The sequence below is a fragment of the Lagenorhynchus albirostris genome, chromosome 5, assembly GCF_949774975.1.
Source record: "Lagenorhynchus albirostris chromosome 5, mLagAlb1.1, whole genome shotgun sequence".
Lineage (NCBI taxonomy): Eukaryota > Metazoa > Chordata > Mammalia > Artiodactyla > Delphinidae > Lagenorhynchus > Lagenorhynchus albirostris.
In genome coordinates this window covers 65,905,490-65,927,599 of record NC_083099.1, presented here as the reverse complement: position 1 = coordinate 65,927,599, position 22,110 = coordinate 65,905,490, and the positions used below count along the sequence as shown (strand labels likewise).

Sequence of the window (22,110 nt, the reverse complement as noted above, 5' to 3'; positions counted from 1 at the left end):
GGTCATCCCCCCCCCCGCCAGGAAACTGATTTAATCCTTTATGGATTTTTTGTTCAGTTTATAGTTTCCAGGAGGTAAATCTTGTAATGCTTTAGTCTTTTTCTTTTTTTTTTTTAAGTAAAATGTCAGTAGATGCATTTTTTTACTTAAAAAAAAAGTAAAAAGAAAAAAAGTGGGGCAGGAGAGAAGGAACCAGGGAAAGGGCTGTTTAGAAATACAGTTTGTGGCTCTGAGCGATGCCACCGGCTTCCTCTACAGAGACTGCCAGTTTCCCTTTTTCTTTGCAAGGTGTGTGTGGTTTTAATAAATAACTTTAAAAAAAAGTAAGGGGGGGCCCGCAGGATCTGTCAGGAGACAGGTATCTATTTTGCTCATTATTTACTACTAAGAGCCTTTGGCACAGGAACAGAGCCTCGTAAATCTGCAACCCAAGTTGAAGTTCATCTGGCCCTAGTCCACCCGCTATTCCTGGAGGTAGCAAACATGAGCTCAGAGGAACGAGGTGAAATCACATTCTTGCTTTAAAATATATGTGTGTTTTCTTTTAAAAGGAGAAAAGATATTTGTCTCTGGGGGAGGAGGAAATGGAAAGGGAGTACCAGGAGATGGGCATTCCCTTGCTAAAATGACTGTAGTTGAGTCTTCAGGCCAAAATAGAAACCTGAAGATGGGAAATAGTCCTCCCTCCCCCCACTTATAAATAGAAGGTTCCAATATCCTATTTGGAAGATTTCCAATACTGCAGGCCCAAGCACTGACTGGTTTTAAGGGTCTGTTGATAGTGACAATAAGGCTAGTAGCTGTTTGTAAAAACCGGGCAACTTGAAGAAGGCAGCCCGAAGTGGGAATTCTCCAATTGGCCATTTCCTCTATGCTCAATTTTGAAGGGTTCTACCCCTTGCTTTCTTGAAAAGCCTGTCCCATTTTTATTGTGGGTTTGGTTGACAGGAATGGGACTCCAAACTCTTAAGCTGTCGTTTGCTGAGCCTTAAAGAGTTCCAGTTATTGGTTGAGTAAATGGTAGCCATGGCTAGATGTCAAAATTCTTCCTTCCCTCTCTCCTTTGCCGGGTAGCCACACTCACAACCCACTTTGTTGTGAAAAATTTAGCGATTCAGAGGAGGTGGTGCGGCAGCGCCACCCCTCGGTGGGTGAAACTATCTATTTGCAAAAGTCAAATATTTGAAAAATGTTGTGAAATGACCTTTTGAGGATTTTTTTTTCTTTAGGAAGGGGAGATAAAAGTAGCTTTTTAAACAAGGACTTTGTAGTTGATCTCTCAAAAGGAGGGAGAAAAGCTAGGATGGTGTCGTAATAGGCGAAGTAGTTCGAGTGTGTGTGTGTGTGTGTGTGCGCGCGCGCGCGCGCGCGCTCTCTCGGGGAGGCTTGCCTGGTTGGCTTTAAGTAGGGGAGTTCTCCTGGCGGAGGTAGCCCCCCTTCCCTCTTGGACTTGACCTCTCAGGGCACCCGAATTCTACTGTCTGTCTGATATTGAGACAAGGAGGAATGTTTTGGTGTAAAAAACCATAGCGACTGGAAGTCCTGTAGTTTTGCTGGCGGTTGAAGATGGTGTATGCGGGGGTGGGTCGGGGAGGGAGGTTTGTGGATGGACTGGGGCAATGGTAGGCTGATCCGTAGCCGGGTTTGGAGTCTTCTGGGAGTCAAAGTAGTGTGGCGCGTGCCAGTTGCCTGCACTGCGCAACAAGTGGGAAAGCCACCGCAGTGATCCGAGCGAGGGTGCTGTGTTGTGGGAAAGCTAGCCGGTTTCTCTTCGCCCCACTGGAAGCCAGGAACGGCTCCTCCCAACCCTCCCCGCCTCCCACTCTGAGACGAGAGCCCCACCAAAAGACCAACTCATCCCCACTCCCCCATCCCCGGCTTAGCCGAGCGCTGTTAAGCCTGCCCTTGGCCTCCAGGACCCCTTTTCTACGTGGGAATCAGTTTATTCCCTACTGTTTTGCTGGTCGACCAGTGTTTGGTAGAAAGCTCTGGTAATGCCGTTGACTGCCTTCTGCTTTTTGAAGACATGTGCACCCTTTCTTTCTCTTCCCAATACATTCAGCCTTTCGGGCTGGAAGAATCAAGGTATACTACATGAACGCAGCTCCAGATACCGCGTTTTGGTTGCTAGAGGCCTGAGCATCGGGAAGAAGGAATTACATCTAGTAAATTCAGTGTTTTCCAGCTTTGCCCTATGGAGGCACCCCCCCTTCCCTTAAGAGACAACAACAGCAAAAAGGTGGGGGGCAGTCGGGTGTGGAAGGCTGTGGCCGCGCGGCGATTTTCGCACGGACTGAGTCCGCCACCTAGTGGTGGGTCCTGGCTGAGTTCCCCGCCTAGGGCAGTGGACCGACCGCGTCACCTACGGGTCCCCAAGTATCCCAACCAGGTGCTAGGACTGACAGAGGGGAGGGTACCCTCCAATGAGGATGACACCCAACCTCCAAAGTTTTGGTACGATGGATGAAAATTAGAAAGCCTAAGGATGCTTGCTCCATTCACAGCCACTCAGCGACGGGCATCTGTCTCCGCTAAGAGAACCGAAAAGTACCCGATTCTGAAAACACGATTTCCCAGTCTCTGTGGCCTCTCCCCCGGAAAAGTCAATACTGGAGGGATGCCACAGGGGCTCTAGGACATATATCGCTTTACAGTTGAGGAAACAGGCCTGATGAGAGGGTTAATGGCGAGTTAGTGACCTAACCGGAACCAGATTTTAAGCTTCTGAATTCCAGGTCAGTGACTTAAAGTCAAAGGCGAGTTTATCTCCGCCCCTTTGAGTTATCTAAGAGAAAGGAGCAGAAGTCAGAGGGAGCCATGATTTTAACCTCTTAGGTAACCATTGTTGGAAAGGGTTCCCCAGCTGTCCCCGAGGAATTTGTTTAGAAAGCATGGCCCAAGATTTTCAGTCACAGACATGAAAAGCCTACGGTAGTGCTCAGGGGTGGGAGTCTTATTTCTTGGGAGGGGGCTGTGCGTTGTGTTAGGGCGTGATTAAAGCCCAGTCCCTAGACTTGCAGAGATGCACCTCGCTGCTCCCGAGGCTCACATTTGGATCCTGAAATAGCTCTCTTCCCCTTCTTTCCAAACTTTGTTTAGTGGCTTGGCGAGAAATCAGTTGTGTGTGTGTGGGTCCTATGGACCGGCAGAGTGAAATCCACAACAGCTTCTCAGCAAAGTTTTCTTTCTCGGAGCTCAAATTTTAAGATGGCAAACGCGCGACCGAGTGCTGGCGGCCCCTAGCGACCGCAGGAGCGCACACCCGCGGGAGAAGCCGTTGTTTCCACCGCCCTGGTCCGCCGGAATCGAGTTCCGCCTCTCCCGCTGCGGGAGCTGTTGGAGGCCGCGTCGGAGAAACGCGCCTCTGTTCGGGTTGGAAACGAATCTGGGGACGGGTTTGAAGAGCGGTCAAGTTTGACTCATCGCTTTCCAAGGACAGTTAGTGCCTTCCATCTTCATTAACGTGAATAAAGACCTTGGCTGACTTCTGTCCAGATCGGATTTTTAAAGGCATTGTTTGTCTGGGGAGATCATGCCTCCCCCCTCTCCCGCCAGACTTTTTGCAAAGGCCGAGTCCGGTCCAGCCAGGATGGCCAAAATATCTTTGCTCGTGGTCGGCTGGCATCGACTGCCGGCCCTTTCTGGAAGGCTGTCACGAGCTGGGCGCCTGGGGAGCGTCCTTTCTGCAGCTCCTCTTCAGATCTTGATGATAAAACACATCCCTCTATTTTATTGCATTTCCTAGAAGCTTGCAGGCTTGCAAGAGCGCTGTTGGCAGGAAGTGTGATAGAAATGAAAGTCAGGACATAATGTCCCTGAACACCTCCTCGGTCACCCAAAGCGACTGCCAAGGCCACCGCGTTATCAAATTCACTTTCATCTACTGTCTTCCTACCCTCCCGCCCCCCAGCCAAGAGTGCGAGGAGTGTTTCTCCCCCCAAACAAAAACAACTCGGCGGTTTGACCCTACCCCGCCACCTCCAGATCACCATGGCTAGACCCGAGCAGCTCATTAGCTGAGACGCTGCGGAGAAAGGGAGCGCTCCGAAAGGAGCCCTGATGCTGGTTCCACTGCGGCAGCTCCAACCTTATTAAGATCCCCCGTCCCTGCCCCTAAAGAGTGCTCCGCACTTCCAGATTCTCCTTTGGATTTCTCAACGAGTTATTGGAGTTATTAGATGACCAATAATCCAAAACCCGAACGGGATATTGAAGGGGGAAGGGCGGAAGGCATTCTCCAAATCGGGAGACTGTGTCTAAACTAGGTCAATGGGAAGGAGGGGCGGGGCGACAAGGAGTTGTCGGTTTTAAGCCTTGATGGAGGGCTCCCTCTAGTGTTAGGCAGCGGTAAAACATGATTAGGTTTGAGCTAGTCCTGGAACCACTGGCCTCCTAATTTCCAATAAATGCATTTACTTAATTTTAGCTTCCCTTCCTAGATTCTCATCCCATCCCATATTAAATTTCAGCCTTCGCTTTCACCTTTATCCCACCGGGCGAAGGGATGAGAAAGTGGGATTTTATGAAGCCAGAGAGGCCCAGTCTTTACTGACCCCGCCTCCGCTGCTGATGTGATGCGCGGCGCACTGTGACGCTACCCGCCAGTTTTAGGAGTGGACTGCGGCCTTACAGGTTGCATCTTTCGCGCCCCCTACTCCCCACCTCCCGGCCCCCAAAAGTGCCCCTCGGAGCCCGATACTGAGACCGATTAGGCGATGGCGCCCAGGGATTATAATTCCGAGAAAGGCCACGGGAAGGCGAGGCAACCTTGGAGCGCGCCCGTGAACGCGATAGGGTTTGCGCCCAGGGCCCTGCCGAATCCCGACCTTTTCTCTATGGTTTCGGAGAAATCGGATTCGGAAATTCCGAAATCTGGCCAGGTTCGGCCTGACAGCTCCTATTCTAAAGATCTTAGGCGGAAACCGAGCCGAGCTGGGTTCGCCTTCTTGCCAACGTAGGCGGAAGGGGCTTTCGGTTTAGTTTTCCTCCAACTCGGCTGGGGAGCGCTGGATGGAGACCCTCAGTCCTCGGGATTCCATCTTTTTTACCTTGAGGCCTCGCCTAACCACTCCCTTTAAAACAGGGGGAGGGGCGGGGGGGCAAGCAAAATGAGAGAAAGAAAGATAAAAAAAGACACACCAGGCAAACAAACACCGGAATTCGGCAACTTGAAGTCATGAAATAAGCCGGGGATTGGACGCGAAATCCTGGGTTCTAGACCAGCTGTGCCTGACTTTCCCTATTTATAAAATTGTTATGGGGAAAGGGTTGAACTAGGTGAACTGTAGGAGTTCTGGACCGGGAGCGGACGAGGTATTTAGGGGAAAGTGTGCCGTATTCCTCGCGAGCCTCCTCCCCGGGCGCCCACCCCCTCCGCCAACCTCGCCGGGTGAATCCCCGGCGGCCCGCGCGGCGCAGGCTGCGATCCTGGCGGCCGTCCGGGCCGGCAGCTTCCTGGAAAGTTACTTCTCGTTGGAGCCGGCGATAGGCAGAGAGTGTTCTTTGAAATCCGCTGAGTTGAGATCGACTACGTTCCGGGAATGAGAGGGTTGTGCCATTCCCCTCACTGCCCCCTGCCTTGACGGCGTAACAGGAAAAAAAAAGAGAAAGAAAAAAGGCACACATAATGTTCGTTACCGAGGTGCACGAAAAGTTTTTTTTGAATGTAACCAAATTAAGGGCTGCCACCGGGGTACCGCCGGGCCTCCGCCGCGCCTGCGGGGGCTTCGAGGTGGACGGGCCGCGGTGCGGGCAGCACGCCCGGGGGTGGGCGGTCCCTGGCAGACAGGTACGGTGTGATGGGGGTGGGCGAATCTGCGGATCTGCGCGGGCTTGCCCTGGCCGCACGGCTCGATTTTGTGCCCTTGTGTGTGAGCAAGAGACGGGGGCTGCCTCTGGAGGCGGGAGGGAAAGGCTGGGGTCTTTCATATTGGATGGCTTTCCTCTCCTCACCTCTTGTCTCTCTCCCTCTCCTTTATGCTGTCTTCTTTCTCTTTGACTTTTTGGAGGGGGAGTTCCCTCTTCTTTTCTTCTTCAGACCCTTTAAAGGATCTGCCTTCTCAAGGTGCCTCATTGAAAATACACAGGGAAAGCGCCAAAGGGAAAGTGTGTGGGGTGAAAAAGACCATGTTTAGCTCTCACTTGGTGGTTTCCGCGACTGGGGCTGGCTGGGGTGGGGAGAGCCCACGTCTGGGCCCTTGCAGATGTCAGTTTCTCCTTGACAGCTCTGCTCTCTTGGTTGTTTCTGTGGAATGAGTCTTGCGTTTGGCATTGGTGGGATGGCCGAAGCTAGGAGACGGCGTTCGTCCTGGGCTTTGCTTGGAATTAGTTCTGAGATCTTGGGCGAGACATCCCCTGGAGCCTCGGTGGCCTCCGAGCAAATGGGGGCTGGTATTGTTATCAGCCACAATCATGGATGGGAAGGAGCTGAGTGGTCCCCAAAACCAAACCAGATGCTGTAGTGCTCCCACACCTGCAGCATCTAGAGGGCGGCAGCGTTGCCCACGCCCACTGTAACCCACATACTCACTAGTTGTGGGGCTCCGAAGACAAAGCTAGCTGAGAAAGGAGTGGACTTAATAAGGACAGGGGCCTTAGTGTATGTGCCTTGCTTTTGGTCAAGCCAGGCCGAGAGGTTTACAGTGGAAAGTGCCCAGCCTAGGGCCTGGCTGACAGTGGACCCAGGGGAATTGTTTTGTTTGTTTGTTTCATTCCGCATCTGGAGTGAGTCATTGCCACTTGTCAAGGTGAAATGGCAAATCTGGGCTTCCTGTGGTTCCAAAAGTCTGTGACTGGAAATCCACAGGCAAGATGGTGTTTGAAGCTTGTTCCAGGGCAGCCTTAGGTATTCCAGAAGGGTTGAGGGATCTCTTCCACGGGGGAAGAGGGGAAGGTTTATAAATAAACCTCACATGTGTCTTCCGCATTCGTTTTCCAAGGAGACCATCCTTGGACTTTGGTTAGGACCCATTCAGTGTATCTCTCTTTGCCCATCTTGAGTTAGAATGGGGAGAGGAGGAAATAAATAGGTTCTTTTGTCTTTTTCTATCCTCTCCCTTCCCCCATTTCCTTCCCCCATCCCCACTCACTCACATGCACACATTAACCTTGAAGCCGATGAGACTGAGTGACTGGCACTTGGGACCACAGAGAAATGTCAGAGTGTTTGGTTACAGACTCAAGGAAACCTCTCATTTTAGAGTGCTCATTTGGTAAGACTCAGCAGCCTGGAATGGGGGCAAAGTGCTTGTGTGAGGGAAGGAACTTAAAAATGAGATTCACCCACATCAGGGTGCTGTCTTGCATGTTCTACAGCACGTAGGCTGATTTGGAAAGGGAACAGGAATTTAAGCCAGAAGACCTAGGGCCAGGTCACTCACCATTTATGTGGCCCAATATGACCTCCCTGGCCTCGGGCCCCCTTACCCGGAAGATAACTCTAAAGGGCTACACTTTAAAAAAAGTCGGGCAAGGGGGGTGTGTGTGGTTTCAAATATTGTTCTGTTTTGCAGCCCACATGTGATCATAAATGATAGTCTTTCACCTATGCTTTAAATTATTTTGTTTTAGAGAAACCAGTTTGGAGAGGGTCCATATTTCCTAAGCGCTTCCTGGCCGGTTCTCAGCTAAACCTCACAGTTAAATCTTTCACCAGCAGGGGGAAGCACAAACTCGGAAGTTTGTAACCCTGTATCTGGTCTTAGGCCCAAGAGGGATGGGAGGGGAAATTTCAAAAAAGGAGAGAAGAGTAGATATACCATCTCAGGCTGTATTCTGCAGATTCCTTATTCTGTCTTAAGTGTTTCAGCTAGTCAGGAAATACTGCCTAGCTGTTTGTCCTGAGCAAGCCACTTGAACCCAAGTTTCAGTTTTGTCATCAGTGAAATAGGGATAAAGATGTTGACCCTGTTGGCCTTGTGGAGTCATTCTAGGCCTTGAAAGAGAATATTTTAGCAGGTTTTGAAACTCATCCAGAGTTTTTAGGCCCCTGAAGGATCATTCTCATTAGTATTGAAAGCATCACTTTTATTATTTTTTTCTTTCCCATAAACTCAAGGGCCTTTGGATGGCATACATTTTTTACTCTGAGAGAGGAAATAAATGTGTCTACGTATATGTAATTAATGTATGAAATTGTATTCCCAGTACTCAGGGTAAAAACACATTATTATCGCATGGCTTTGGATGCCCATTGTTTCCATAAGAGCCGAGCTGGGAAAAATGTTTGCTAGCTTGTGGTAAAACCGCACCAGCTGGCAGGCTGCAGCTATCAAAGTAAAACTAAATATGTGTGTCCTAAAATAAGACTATAGTGGACAATCTTACATTCATGAAATCAATTTCTGTTTGCTTTTTTATCTTCCCTGCAGGTTTTAAGCAAAATTTTGGACTGTGAATCAAGGCATTGGGTAAGTAAATTGAATTATGTGCTTTACAATTTTGTGGACAAACTTTTCTTTTAATTTGCCAATGTATGTGTCTCTGTGAATGGTGCCACTCTTCATTAGATGAGATAAAGGAGAGCCGATTGCCTGTCCGTCACACCCAGCCCCCACCCCTTTGCCCCTGCGTTCGACTGTCTTAACACTGTTGTGCGATCACTCATTCCCTTACTCGTTTCTCGGTTCCCATTAATTTAGCCACCTACTATGCACCAGCAAGGCGCTAGGTGCTCAGGATACAGTCAGACAATCCTGAAGCCTAGCAGGGGAGAGACAGATGGTGGCTGGGATAATGAAATGAGATGCCGATGAGAATAGCTACGATTTTTGAGAATCTACTGTGGACCAGGCACGTATCTCTAAGTTTTACAACCGCCTAGGAATTACTACTCCCATTTTGGGAAACTGAAGCCCAGAAACCGTAAAACAGCTTGCTCCAAGTCACACAGCCTGCAAAAGGTATGGCCCATGCGCTAACCTTCAAAGCATGCTTTCTCTCCCCTGTCACACACTCACTGCCTCTCAATGCTGGCAGCGTGTTTGGTATGTGGAGAAAACATTCAACAAATATTCATTCCCTCCTCTTTCCCCAATAGGGTTTTCTGTTAACAAGTTGGTTAAAGATTATTAGCTCATTGTACAGACATGAAGAGTAATGCCCAGAGATGGGCCATGAGTTGTTCAAAAGCAAACACAAGGGAGCGGGCTAAGCCACCTGCTCTCACACTCCTGGTAAGAAGGAAACAGGTTCTGGAGGACTAACAAGATTCTGACCTTTTCTTTCAGGTGAAGAAAAAAATGGCCTCGCCGGCTGACAGCTGTATCCAGTTCACCCGCCACGCCAGTGACGTTCTTCTCAACCTTAATCGCCTCCGGAGCCGCGACATCTTGACGGATGTTGTCATAGTAGTGAGCCGGGAGCAGTTCCGAGCCCATAAGACGGTCCTCATGGCCTGCAGGTGAGGGGTCTGGAAGCGGAAGGTGGATGATGGATATAAGGGGAGCGATGGTGCCGGCTGCCAGCGTGGAGCATGGAGGCCTCTGGCTGTGTTTGGGATCACATCTCATTTTTCTCCAGATCTCCAGCACGTGGCCTGGCCGAGTGGGTTCTCAGGAAGCAAACGAATGAACATACTTTTAGAAAAGAAAGAGTTTCCATTCTGTGGGGTAGAGGGAGAAGAAATCATATACTGTCTCCGGAAGCGATGTGTTTTGGGCAAACATGGAGACTAACTTCAGTGAACCAGTGAAAAAATGAAAAGTGAAAGCGAGTTTTAAAATATTTTAAGCAAGTTAATTTGAGATCTTTTGCTCTTTTTTTTCTATGACTGTATTTATTTATACCATGACTATATTTCTATGGGTGTTTCCGAGCATATGTAAGTTGGTGAAAGTGAGCTGGCTAATTCTTCATACTTGACAAGTATTTCAAGTGTTCAGAGCAATTTATGTTACAGCACCTCCCTGGATCTCCATAGTGGCCTGTGTTACGGATGGCACGATTAGCTCCATTTCATAGATGATAAAATGAAGACATTCACAGGCAAACTGATGTAGAGCCAGGGATCTTGATTGCTAGTAGAGGACTTATTCAACATCTACAACAAGCACCTTTGTTTTAAATAGTGGAGAGGTTTATATAAAGAGAAAAAGAATAGGTAACGCTAACCGAATGCTTACTACGTGCCAGGCATCAATCTGTCCCCTTCACATTCTCATTCTTGCCATAGGCCTGTAAGGGAGACACTCTTGTTTCTGCTTTGCAGAGAACGAAACCAAGATGCAGGGAAGTGAAGTCTCTTACCCAAGGTTGCCTAGCTAACTACTGGGTGAAGTCTAGCTCACTTCTGGCAACACGCTCAGAAAGAGCAGAATCCAGATGACAGTCCGGAATTTTGGCCTCTCACTGAGTGCTCTTTCCTCTACCAGACACCATGGTACCTGGAGGCTTGGCTTGACACTGACTTGGCTCTCCTAGGAGTATTGACCTTGTGATAGTCTATGGACTTGTAGAAAATCAGTAAACTGTAGATGTAGGCATCATTTTATTTGTCATCAATACCCAATTTGCTTCTAAAAAAATACAGTAAGATTTAAAAAATAAGGATAATGTGATGGAACAAGAAAAGAAATGCTTATCCCAAAGATATAGACTCAAAGTAGTTACTGCAAATGAGTGCTAAATTTAGCTCTGGTAAGCTGTGCAGTTAAGACCAAAAGAATACAGGTTCTGTGACTTTGTGAAAATCACTTGACCTCTTTTTTTTTTTTTTTTTTTTTTTGCGGTACGCGGGCCTCTCACTGTTGTGGCCTCTCCCGTTGCGGAGCACAGGCTCCGGACGCGCAGGCCCAGCAGCCATGGCTCATGGGCCCAGCCGCTCCGCGGCATGTGGGATCTTCCCGGACCGGGGCACGAACCCGCGTCCCCTGCATCGGCAGGCGGACTCTCAACCACTGCGCCACCAGGGAAGCCCTCACTTGACCTCTTTGATCTTAGTTCCCCCGTTTGTAAAGGGAGAGAAGGATAGAATCTACCTTGCAAGGTTATGAGGAGCACAGGATAGTGTATGTAGGTGTGTAATGACTCTCTGGGATTTAGTAAATTCTCCATAAATGGCAACTATTATTAATTGCCATGGAAGCTCTGGAGCTAGGTCCAGGGGAGGGGGCTGAGCGTCCGTGGTGACTGTAATTGATAACAGTTTCTATGTGTCTGTTATAGTGAGACATTTCTTTGTCTTACAGTGGCCTGTTCTACAGCATCTTCACAGACCAGCTGAAATGCAACCTCAGTGTGATCAACCTGGATCCTGAGATCAACCCGGAGGGGTTCTGCATCCTCCTGGACTTCATGTACACATCTCGGCTCAATCTGCGGGAGGGCAACATCATGGCCGTGATGGCCACAGCTATGTACCTGCAGATGGAGCATGTTGTGGACACTTGCCGGAAGTTCATCAAGGCCAGGTGAGCTGCTGCCTAGATGGAAGCCTCGGAGATGGAAGGGATCAGACAGGGTCGGAAACAATTGATAATGCTTGCACACAGAAGAAACAATCCTCTGTGATACGCCACAACCTACCTTTCCACTGCTTTTGCACACTCCTGCTACCTAGATATGCCGTGTGCCTCCCCACTTCTTGCTTCCTTCCATTCACTTGATAGACCCTTTCCTCCCACCCATCCTGCAAGACCACGCCTGGATGCCAGCTTCTTCATAGATGTTTGTGCACTTATCACTTTGCTCTTTCCTCAGCTCTTCAGCTATGTCTGAAAGCCTTTTGCCTGTCTTTTAGACTTTGCCTCTGTTTTCACTATTTGCATACATGTTTTAGTTCTCCTTTAGGCTTCCACTGTAACTATTTACATATGCCCCTTAGTTCCCCCACCAGACTGTGGGCTGCTTTACTCATCTTTTATGTCACCCTGCTGCTACTAGAGAGAACATTTATTGAATTAAATAGGGTTCACTGGGTCTAGCCCCCTATCTGAGGGCTGGTAAGACATGACTATCACGGAAAGATGAGGAACCTGAGAGCCAAAGAAGGGAAGAGCTTTGCTAAGTGGAACAGAGACTTGGGCCTTGACTTCTATAGAACCGTTGGATTCAGCTACTCCAGGATAATTGCATCCCTTCTCAGACAGAAAGGTTTGCGGCCTCTGTTTGAACATCTCCAGGAGCCAGGAACTCAGTGTTCCCAGAGCCATGCAGTTCTCCCTTGGATAGTTTGAAAGCTCTTCTTTACAGCGGGTTGAAATCTGGCTCCCTTCACCTTCACTCCTTGGTTCTAGCTCTGTTAACTGTGATCAGACTGAGCTGGCCTATTTTTCACCCACATAATGTCCCTTCAAGTATATGCAGCTTGAGCTCTTTGTCTCCTGTGGGTGATAATGGTGGCAAGATCATCATTATGAATGCTTTCTCTGGGTCAGGCCTTGCGCTTGGAGCGTTCAGTAACTTGCTCCAGGTCACAGAGCTGCTAAGTGGCACAGCAGGGACTGGAAACCAGGTCTGGCTGCTGCAGAGCCAGGGCTTCCTACGCTGGCACGTGCTGCCTGTTCTCCAAAGTAAACTCCCCCACGGCTCCAGGCAGTATATAGAGCGAGTCCCTTCTTCACAGGGCACCAGTATAACAAAGACCCTCCAAACGTGTAGCACCAACATCGTATAAGTTCTTCCCTCCCGGAAGCTCAGTTTCCAGGTGTGTAAAATGGAGACAGTAATTCCTGATCTACGTCCCTTCTGTAAGGATGAAATGAGATAAGGACTCTGATAGCTTTATATTCTGTAACATCTGAATAATTATAGATTCATGCATATGTATACATATGGGACTTAAACATGCAAAATCACGTCTAAACAGGCACTGATTGTGTGGGTAACTCACTTCCCTTCTCTGGGCCTTGTTTCCCCAGCTGTGGGCTAGATTGCTAGACTTTTAGCAGAACTGCCTTGTAACTGCAAGTGTTTCCCTACTCCAGAGCCACATCGCCCAGGTCTGACTGACTCAAGTGCAAATGTGGTTTCATAGACCAGTGTCTATGAAACACTTGGAAGGTTCTGACTTGGAGGCCGGGGTCTTCTCTCTTTTTGCTCCTGCAGTGAAGCAGAGATGGTCCCTGCCATTAAGCCTCCCCGTGAAGACTTCCTGAACAGTCGGATGCTGATGCCCCAGGACCTCATGGCCTATCGGGGCCGGGAGGTGGTGGAGAACAGCCTGCCCCTGAGGAACGCCCCTGGGTGTGAGAGCAGAGCCTTCGCGCCCAGCCTGTACAATGGCCTGTCCACGCCGCCAGCCTCGTACCCCATGTATGGCCACCTTCCGGTCAGCAGCTTCCTCTTCTCCGACGAGGAGCTGCGGGATGCCCGGATGCCTGTGGCCAACTCCTTCCCCAAGGAGCGGACCCTCCCCTGCGAGAGTGCCAGGCCAGTCCCCAGTGAGTACAGTCGGCCGGCCATGGAGCTGTCCCCCACTGTGGGCCACAACAACGTGTACTCACCCAAGGAGGCAGCCCTGGAGGAGGCGCGGAGTGATATGCACTACAGTGTGGCCGAGGGCCCCAAGCCTGCTGCCCCCTCGGCCCGGAGCGCCCCGTACTTCGCCTGTGACAAGGCCGGCAAAGAGGAAGAGAGGCCCTCGTCGGAGGATGAGATCGCCCTGCATTTCGAGCCGCCCAATGCACCCCTGAACCGGAAGGGTCTGGTGAGCCCGCAGAGCCCCCAGAAGTCCGACTGCCAACCCAACTCACCCACGGAGTCCTGCAGCAGCAAGAACGCCTGCATCCTCCAGACCTCCGGATCCCCTCCGGCCAAAAGCCCCACTGACCCCAAAGCCTGCAACTGGAAGAAGTACAAGTTCATCGTGCTCAACAGCCTCAACCAGAATGCCAAACCAGAGGGGCCCGAGCAGGCCGAGCTGGGCCGCCTTTCCCCTCGAGCCTACACTGCCCCGGCAGCCTGCCAGCCGCCCATGGAGCCCGAGACCCTTGACCTCCAGTCCCCAACCAAGCTCAGCACCAGTGGGGAGGACTCCACCATCCCACAGGCCAGCAGGCTCAATAACATCGTCAACAGGTGATTTCAGAGGCAGTCTGGACCTGGCGTCGGGGCTCACTGGGGCAGGGTTCTGGGGTCCCTTCTGATGGGTGCAGGGCGCTGTGTTCTGCTCTTGCCTGAAATGCTGAGCGCATTGGAGGTATGGGCCAAGGCCTATTGATTGAATTGGCCTAAGTGAGGAAGGACCTTGAGCTTCGGTATATTTTCACAGAGAGAGAGAATTCCCCTCCATGGTAGATGAGCATTCCAAGAATCCCAAGCTCCTGCAATCTCTGTGGCAGGGGGGAGTCCTCTTACTTGCCTTGGACCGAGGGAGGCTGTGGACTGTAGCACTGAGGGGAGGAAACTGGGCCCGGGAGTGGAGTTTGGGCTCGGTGTGGCCCCCATCAGTGAACTCGATGTGTCTGCTATTTGGAGGTAGGCTTGGGGATAAATAACTCTGTGGCGTCAGATTCCAACTGGCCTCTGGGCTGCCCTGAGCACAGGGAAGAGGGGATGCAAAAATGCCAGGCAGAGCGCTCTGCCCTGCTCCAGCTGCTGAGGCCCTTTCCTCCCCCCTGCACAGGTCACTGACCGGCTCCCCACGCAGCAGCAGTGAGAGCCACTCTCCGCTCTACCTGCACGCCCCCAAGTGCACGTCCTGTGGCTCTCAGTCCCCGCAGCACGCAGAGATGTGCCTCCACGCCACTGGTCCCACGTTCCCCGAGGAGCTGGGAGAGACCCAGTCTGAGTACTCAGATTCCAGCTGTGGTGAGTTCCTTCCCCTCCCTCCCCTGGCCTCTGCCTCTGCTCCACAGGCCTTGTGTTTCCATTTTATTTACGCTGTTGTCATTGGTTGGGAGAAGCCCCTGGTTGGAAGTCCAATGGCATTTAAATCAGCAACCCATAGTCCCACTCTTGACCTCGTAGGGAACTAGTTGACCAAAGCAAGGGCTGGGGAATTTGAGTTAATCTGGGGGACTGCAGAAGGACCACACAGCCTTTTCAGCTTCCTTCCAGCAAAGTTGGCTGTGGGGCTGGCTATAACTAGCTCCCGGAGCCTTCTCAGGCCCACTGGACCCCAACCGATTGGTGTGCATGTTGGTTCACCCTGCTAGGCTGTACGTTCCAGAAGGAGAAGCATCCGGCCTCATTCATGCCTGCATTTCCCATCGGGCCAAGTGAGTCTAGCACAGAGTAGGCGCTCAGTTATTGTCAGCTGAATTCGATTAGTTGAACTGATTATTAATTGACGTTTCTGGGTAGTGTGTGACTGGCCTCCCCAGTTTTTACCTCTTCCTCCAGCTCTGTCTGTAACAGGATAGCCCAGTGATGCCTCTTCAGGGGTAAACCACCATGATGTGTCATTTCCAAATTGTTAAAACAAAAGAAAAAATTAGTTATTTACACTCAGAGGCTTGGCACAGGGTCACGGGCCGATAGTTGGGAGAGCAGGGGCTGTCCCCTCCTGGCCCCGTGGCCATTTGCCTTTGCTCTACACTCCAGTTCCTTCTCTCTGGGCCTGTGTTTCTACTTCCACCATCATCTTTGGTCTCCCTATCTCAAACTGTTTGGGAGACATGAAGTCCAGATAGGTGCAAGGGTGACCATGGTCATCATTAATTCCTCCTTTGATGACCTCAGAGTATCTTTGACTTTGATTCATATCTTACATTCCTATGATGCTTTATGTTATACAACGTGATCCTGCGAGGTAGGCAGGACAGGGCTTTATTATCCTGATTTTGGAGATAGAGACACAGACAGAGGCTGTCTTACCCGAGGGCTTCTGTGTATGAATGTAAGTAGAACTATGACCTGATAAGGAAAGTCAGTTCTCAGAGCTCTCGAGAGAAGGAGGTGCCAAGCTTTCCTCAAGCTGGCGCAGGCCATGTGGGTACCTGTGGGTTTGAGTTTCCCTCCTATACCTTAATCTTCAAATCTGTCTCCTTTCGCCTCCACGATCGAGACTCTAAATGCTAAGAAAAAGAGAATCCGCACAGGCCCTTTGCTCTGGGCTCCCGTGAACCCTGGGCAGACAGGGCGCTGGGGGCTCAGTTTGGCCCTCGGGGGAGCTCCAGAGTGGGGAGGCCTCAGAGCCCTCCCTCCCTTCCTTGTGGTGCTGACGCTGGTGCCCCCTCCCACCCTCCGACAGAGAACGGGGCCTTCTTCTGCAATGAGTGTGACTGCCGCTTTTCTGAGGAGGCCTCCCTCAAGAGGCATACGCTGCAGACCCACAGTGACAAACCCTACAAGTGTGACCGCTGCCAGGCCTCCTTTCGCTACAAGGGCAACCTCGCCAGCCACAAGACCGTCCACACGGGTATGGCCCTGTACACCCTGCCCCCACCCCCCGAGCTCACCAGGGTTCCCCAGGGGCAGGACGGGGAGAGCATTCTCGAGAAAGCAGTGTAGGGCCTCAGTGCCCTGTGGGGTGAAGCAGGGGGCAGGTGCTGCCCTGGCCTGAGTGCGGGCCTAGCCCGGCCACGTCTTTGCTTAGTGACCCAGCCACTCCCCACATCCTTTGTCTTTCCTCTGACAGGCTCTGTCTTGCTTCTCCACCTTTGCTGGGGTCAGAAGTGTTAATCCCACTGCACAGGGGAAGAAACTTTGGCTGAGAGGGGCAAAGTCGATTCGGTTTTTATAAATCAGAAAAACGCTAAAGGCCTCTTGATTCCCTCTAAGGGCTTGTTCCTTATCAACTCACATTCCTTTCCCAGGTAGCGTCTAATAACCTGATAGTTGTCCAAAGTTGACTCTCTCCTGGTATTTTAAATGGGTCTATTATCCCAGAAACTTTCCATGAAGGAAGGCTCAGCCCTTCTATTGGTTTCCTCTGTCTGAGCAACTACTCCAACTCGGGCCCCAGCTCTCGTGCAAATGGAATCCAGCTGTAGTTGCCACAAGCGGAAAAGCGTGTTTGTTCTCAAGGAGAGAAACTAGAGCGGCCTGATTGTGTCTCTCTGGGGAGTGGGTTGATGACTGAATCAGTCTCACCCGAGGGAAGAGCTAGAAGAGCCTTCCAGGTCATCTAAACTCACCCCTCGGGTCCCAGAGAGGGAAACTGAGGCCCAGAGAAGGAGAGTGACATGTCCATGTCCCACAGTTAGATAATCCCCATGAAAAGGCTGGTTTTTGGAACCTCGCTCCCTCCTTGTCCCACACCCTGCGTCCTTTCCCTCCCTCCACGTCACCACCTGCTTCTTGAGCCTGGCCGTGGGCGAGGTGTGCTGGTGCGTGTGTAAGAGAGGGTTGGCAGGCAGGGGTGGCCAACCCCTGACGCCTCTCTCTGACATCTTCCAAGGGAAGGAAAGCCAAAGTGGCCCCAGGAAGGGCAGCTTGCTTTGAAATCCAGGGCCCGGGGACTGTGGAGACCTCTGCTGAGCGTGGCTTGCCTTTTCCCCTTCTCTCGGTAACAGGTGAGAAGCCCTATCGCTGTAACATCTGCGGGGCCCAGTTCAACCGGCCAGCCAACCTGAAAACCCACACCCGAATTCACTCCGGAGAGAAGCCCTACAAGTGCGAAACGTGCGGAGCCAGATTTGTCCAGGTGAGCAGAGGGCGTGGGGAAGGACCCTAGCCCCGGGTGCCGCTGAGAGGCTGCGGCGTGTCTGTAGCCCACCCCGGCAGAGCCTCTCACTTCGCTCTTTGCTCTCCTGCGCAGGTGGCCCACCTCCGTGCCCACGTGCTCATCCACACTGGCGAGAAGCCCTATCCCTGTGAAATCTGTGGCACCCGTTTCCGGCACCTTCAGACTCTGAAGAGCCACCTGCGAATCCACACGGGAGAGAAACCTTACCATGTACGTTAGCCTCTCGTGGCTGCTGGCTGGCCTGGGATGGGTGCGGAGGTGGAGGGCTGGGGCCGCAGGACTGTTTGCTCTAATCTCAGGCACGCAGTGGGATGACCACTGAACTCTAATGGTCCTAAGACAACCAGCTTGACCTTGGCCTGAGTCTTAGTTTGCTCATCTTTAAAGTGGAGGTGTTGGGCTAGGTGATCCGGGCCTTAGGAAAGAGGTCTGGATTGTGAATACATAGATATCAGAGTCATTCATTCATTCCACAATCGCTTATTGAGTGCTTCCAGCACAGCCCTAAACTGGGCTAGATGTCTACTTCAGAGGAGCTAAGGTGTTTGAGAAGGGGCAGTCAATAGGGTAGGAGGAGAACCAGAAGAATGTGGTGATACAAGGGAAAAAAACAGAGAAAAGGCAACTGCAGGTGACCAGCAGCGAAAGGCCATGATCGGGCCATTGGAATCACAGTGTTCTAGGGCAGGATCTCAGCCAACTATGGCTTGTGGGCTAATTTTTGAAATTCCATGAGCTAAGAATGGTTTTTATACTTTCAAATGGCTAAAAAGAAATCAAAAGAATAATATTTTGTGACATACAAATTATATAAAATTTAAATTTCAATGTCCACAAATAAGGTTTTGTTGGCACACAGCCAGGCTCACTTGTTTACGTATGTCTCTGGCCTCTTTCACACTATAATGCAGAGCTGAGTAGTTGTGTCAGAGAATATCAGGCCCACAAAGTGTAAAATATTTACTGTCTGGCTCTTTACAGAAACAGTTTGCCGATCTCTGCTGTAAAGGGGAAAGATACTGGCCAGGTAGCTGAGATATCTGGGTTCTTATTCCAGCTTTGACAATGACCCTTTTTAGGGCTGTGGGCAAACCCTGACCCTCTCACTGGGCCACAGTTTTCTTTCTCTATGAAATAGTGAGGGTGCTGTAGATGAGCAGTTTTCAAACTGTGCTCTTTCAATCATTGAGGTTCTGCAACCCCGCAGGACAGGACGGGAATGAGACAGTAGCAGTCTCTTTCCCTTTCCAGTTTCCATTTAATTTGAAAAAAGAGTCCCATGGTTTACAGATGTGGAAACTACTGTTATAGATGAGGCTGGCTTTGCTGAGTTTATGGCATTGCTCTAGGTCGTGATGGGCACAAGGACGAATGAATGAATCGTTAACCCATATCACAAATGTTAACCTGAAAAGGTGGTTACTTTCATTCAGTTGTTTATCAATCCTTGAGTGAATATCTTCTTACTTGCTTTTGTTCTTGGGCAAATTAATTATCCTCTCTGTACCTTAATTTCCTCATCTGTAAAATTAGCCTGATAATAACACCTACCTCATGGAGTCATATTAAATTAATAGATTCCCTGAAGTGTTCAGAACAGTGCTTGGCCCATAGTCCAGTACATATTTGCTGTTTCAATTATTTTGTGGGTGTTTAGATGCACAGGAATGTCAGAATTAAGAGTGACCTTCAGAGTGTATTGACTCAGTCCCTTACAGAAGGAAAAGCCAAGGCTCAGAGAGAAATGCCGCACTCAGGACGCACAGCGGTGGGTGCCATTGATATGAGGGGCCCTTGTCTCCCAAGACCGGGGCTCTTTCTACTCACTGCCTGCCCATTTAATTTTTCTAAATATATTTCCTTTTTTTTAATATATATTTCCATTTTTATTTTAAAACATATTCTCTATATGAACATATTTTATTACACTTTTATTAGGGGATAGTTTTTTGTGCTTTTTTTTTTTTTTTTTGCGGTACGCGGGCCTCTCACTGTTGCGGCCTCTCCCGTTGCGGAGCACAGGCTCCGGACGCGCAGGCTCAGCAGCCATGGCTCACGGGCCTAGCCGCTCCACGGCATGTGGGATCCTCCCAGACCGGGGCACGAACCCATGTCCCCTGCATCGGCAGGCGGACTCTCAACCACTGCGCCACCAGGGAAGCCCCTAGGGGATAGTTTTAGATCTATAGAAAAGTTGCAAAGATAGTATGGAGAGTTCCCGTATGTACCCAGTTTTCCCCTGTTGCTAACGTCTTCCTACTAGGGTACATTTATCACAACTAATGAACCCATTCTGGTATGTTATGATTAACTAAAGTCCATACTTTATTTGGGTTTTCTTAGCTTTTACCTAAAATATTTTTCTGTTCCAGGATTGCATCAGGTTACCCCATTATATTTACTCATCCATTTTATTTTTAAAGAACTTTCCCACTAAAACCATTATCATCCATTCATTGAATCAAAGCAAGAAACAGCTCTGCTTGCTAATGCCTTCTTAGCTGATCTGAGGTGTACACACTAACTTAAAGGAATATAACTGTATTTTTTAAGCATATCCTAGATTCCAGAATTTTTATGAATTCAGACTGTTCTAATCCATTTATCCAAATATGTTCAGATTTATTGCATAATTGTCTGAGGTATATTCTATTAGGAACTGGGAATATTATAAAGTTTAGTAAGAAGTGCTCACCACCATCAAAGGATTCCCTACCTGAGAAGGATGCTAATGCATGGGTTGGCAAGGCTATCTGGCATTACATGGCAAGGCTAGAAATCTTACAGAAGTCAAAGGAAAGAGGGATTATTTTCATCCTGGAGGGATTCAGGAAAGCCTTAAAAATTTGGGGAGTCTGCATCGGAACTGCATTTTTGGTTTAGACTTGAACTTGTGGAGCTGAAGCAGGGAAATTCATCTCAAGTGGGGTAAAAGCATGACCAACACTTTGGAAAGCAAGGAAGGGACATTTGTACACAGCTTACTTGTCCCTTAGCAGAAGCCAGAATTCATGTGGGTTCTCAAACTGGCCTTCCAGAGGGAAGAGCTGCCCCATCCCTTGAAGGGAGAATCTCTCCTTCTCAAGGTCCTTGAGTAATGACATGTTTCTTGAGTTGATGACTAACAGTTTGCCTCTGGTTCTCTTCCAGTGTGAGAAATGTAACCTGCATTTCCGTCACAAAAGCCAGCTGCGTCTTCACTTGCGCCAGAAGCACGGTGCCATTACCAACACCAAGGTGCAATACCGTGTGTCCGCCACTGACCTGCCCCCGGAGCTCCCCAAAGCCTGCTGAAGCATGGAGTGTTGATGCTTTCCATTCGAGCCCCTTCTCAGAATCTACCCAAAGGATACTGTAACACTTTACCATGTTCATCCCATGATGTAGTGCCTCTTTCATCCACTAGTGCAAATCATAGCTGGGGGAGTGGGGGGGTGGGGGAGGGGCGGGGGGAGGGGGAGCCACGGCCGCTCCCCTCCCCCACTGCCGTAAAACATTAAGAAAATAATACTGCTTCTTCTCCTATGTGTAAGGCGAACCATGTCAGCAAAAAGCAAAATCATTTTATATATCGAAGCTGGGGGAGTATGCAAAAGTTCTGACTTGACTCAGTCTGCAAAATGAGGAATGTATATGTTTTGTGGGATCAGATGTTTCTTTTGTATGTAAATGTGCATTCTTTTAAAAGAAGAGACTTCGGTATGTTATCAAAGAGAGGGCTTTAATTTTTTTAACCAAAGGTGAAGGAATATATGGCAGAGTTGTAAATATATAAATATATATATATATAAAATAAATATATATAAACCTAAAAAAGATATATTAAAAATATAAAACCGCGTTAAAGGCTCGATTTTGTATCTGCAGGCAGACACGGATCTGAGAATCTTTATGAGAAAGAGCACTTAAGAGAATATTTTAAGTATTGCATCTGTATAAGTAAGAAAATATTTTGTCTAAAATGCCTCAGTGTATTTGTATTTTTTTGCAAGTGAAGGTTTACAATTTACAAAGTGTGTATTAAAAAAAAAAGAACAAAAAAAGCTGCGGAAGGAAAAATGTGTAGTTTTGTTCTAGTTTTCGGTTTGTATATACCTGTACAACGTGTCCTACGGTGCCTTTTTTTCATGGAAGTTTTCAGCGGGCAACGACCGCACCATCCCTTTTGGAAGTGTAGGCAGACACAGGGACTTGGAGTTATCACTAACTAAGCTCTCTTTGGGAATGTTTGTCTCATCCCATTCTGCGTCATGCTTGTGTTATAACTACTCCGGAGACAGGGTTTGGCTGTGTCTAAACTGCATTACTGAGTTGTAAAATATAGCTGTACAAATACAAGAATAAAATGTTGAAAAGTCAAGTCGGTTTGTTCTGGGATTTTTTTCCTTGTGCCGGAATTGAGACTTGGATGAGTCTGTTTCCCCAGCTCTTCACCTGGTGGGAGGTGCTCGCGGAGCGCAGCCGCCACTGGCCACGGGGGCTCAGAAAGGCAGAGGCTGGGGCTTGCTCCTGCCGGCCGGGCAGGGACCTACACCTTTGGC

General features: G+C 49.5%; 1 protein-coding gene across 2 annotated transcripts; it reads left to right on the top strand.

Annotated features, from left to right (window-relative positions):
* Positions 1–1,615: 1,615 nt before the first annotated feature.
* On the top strand, positions 1,616–21,002 carry BCL6 (BCL6 transcription repressor). 2 transcript variants are annotated; one of them, XM_060150261.1, is made up of 10 exons: positions 1,620–7,211; positions 8,370–8,408; positions 9,228–9,400; positions 11,187–11,408; positions 13,045–14,016; positions 14,564–14,748; positions 16,133–16,300; positions 17,397–17,527; positions 17,642–17,779; positions 20,720–21,002. In XM_060150261.1, exons 3-10 carry the CDS (start codon positions 9,240–9,242, stop codon positions 20,861–20,863), a joined length of 2,121 nt encoding a protein of 706 aa, XP_060006244.1. In that variant the 5' UTR covers positions 1,620–7,211; positions 8,370–8,408; positions 9,228–9,239; the 3' UTR covers positions 20,864–21,002. The 2 variants fall into 2 exon arrangements, with proteins under 2 accessions (XP_060006245.1, XP_060006244.1); XM_060150262.1 differs by lacking the exon at positions 16,133–16,300 and having other exon boundaries at positions 1,616–7,211.
* The last annotated feature ends 1,108 nt before the right edge of the window (positions 21,003–22,110 follow it).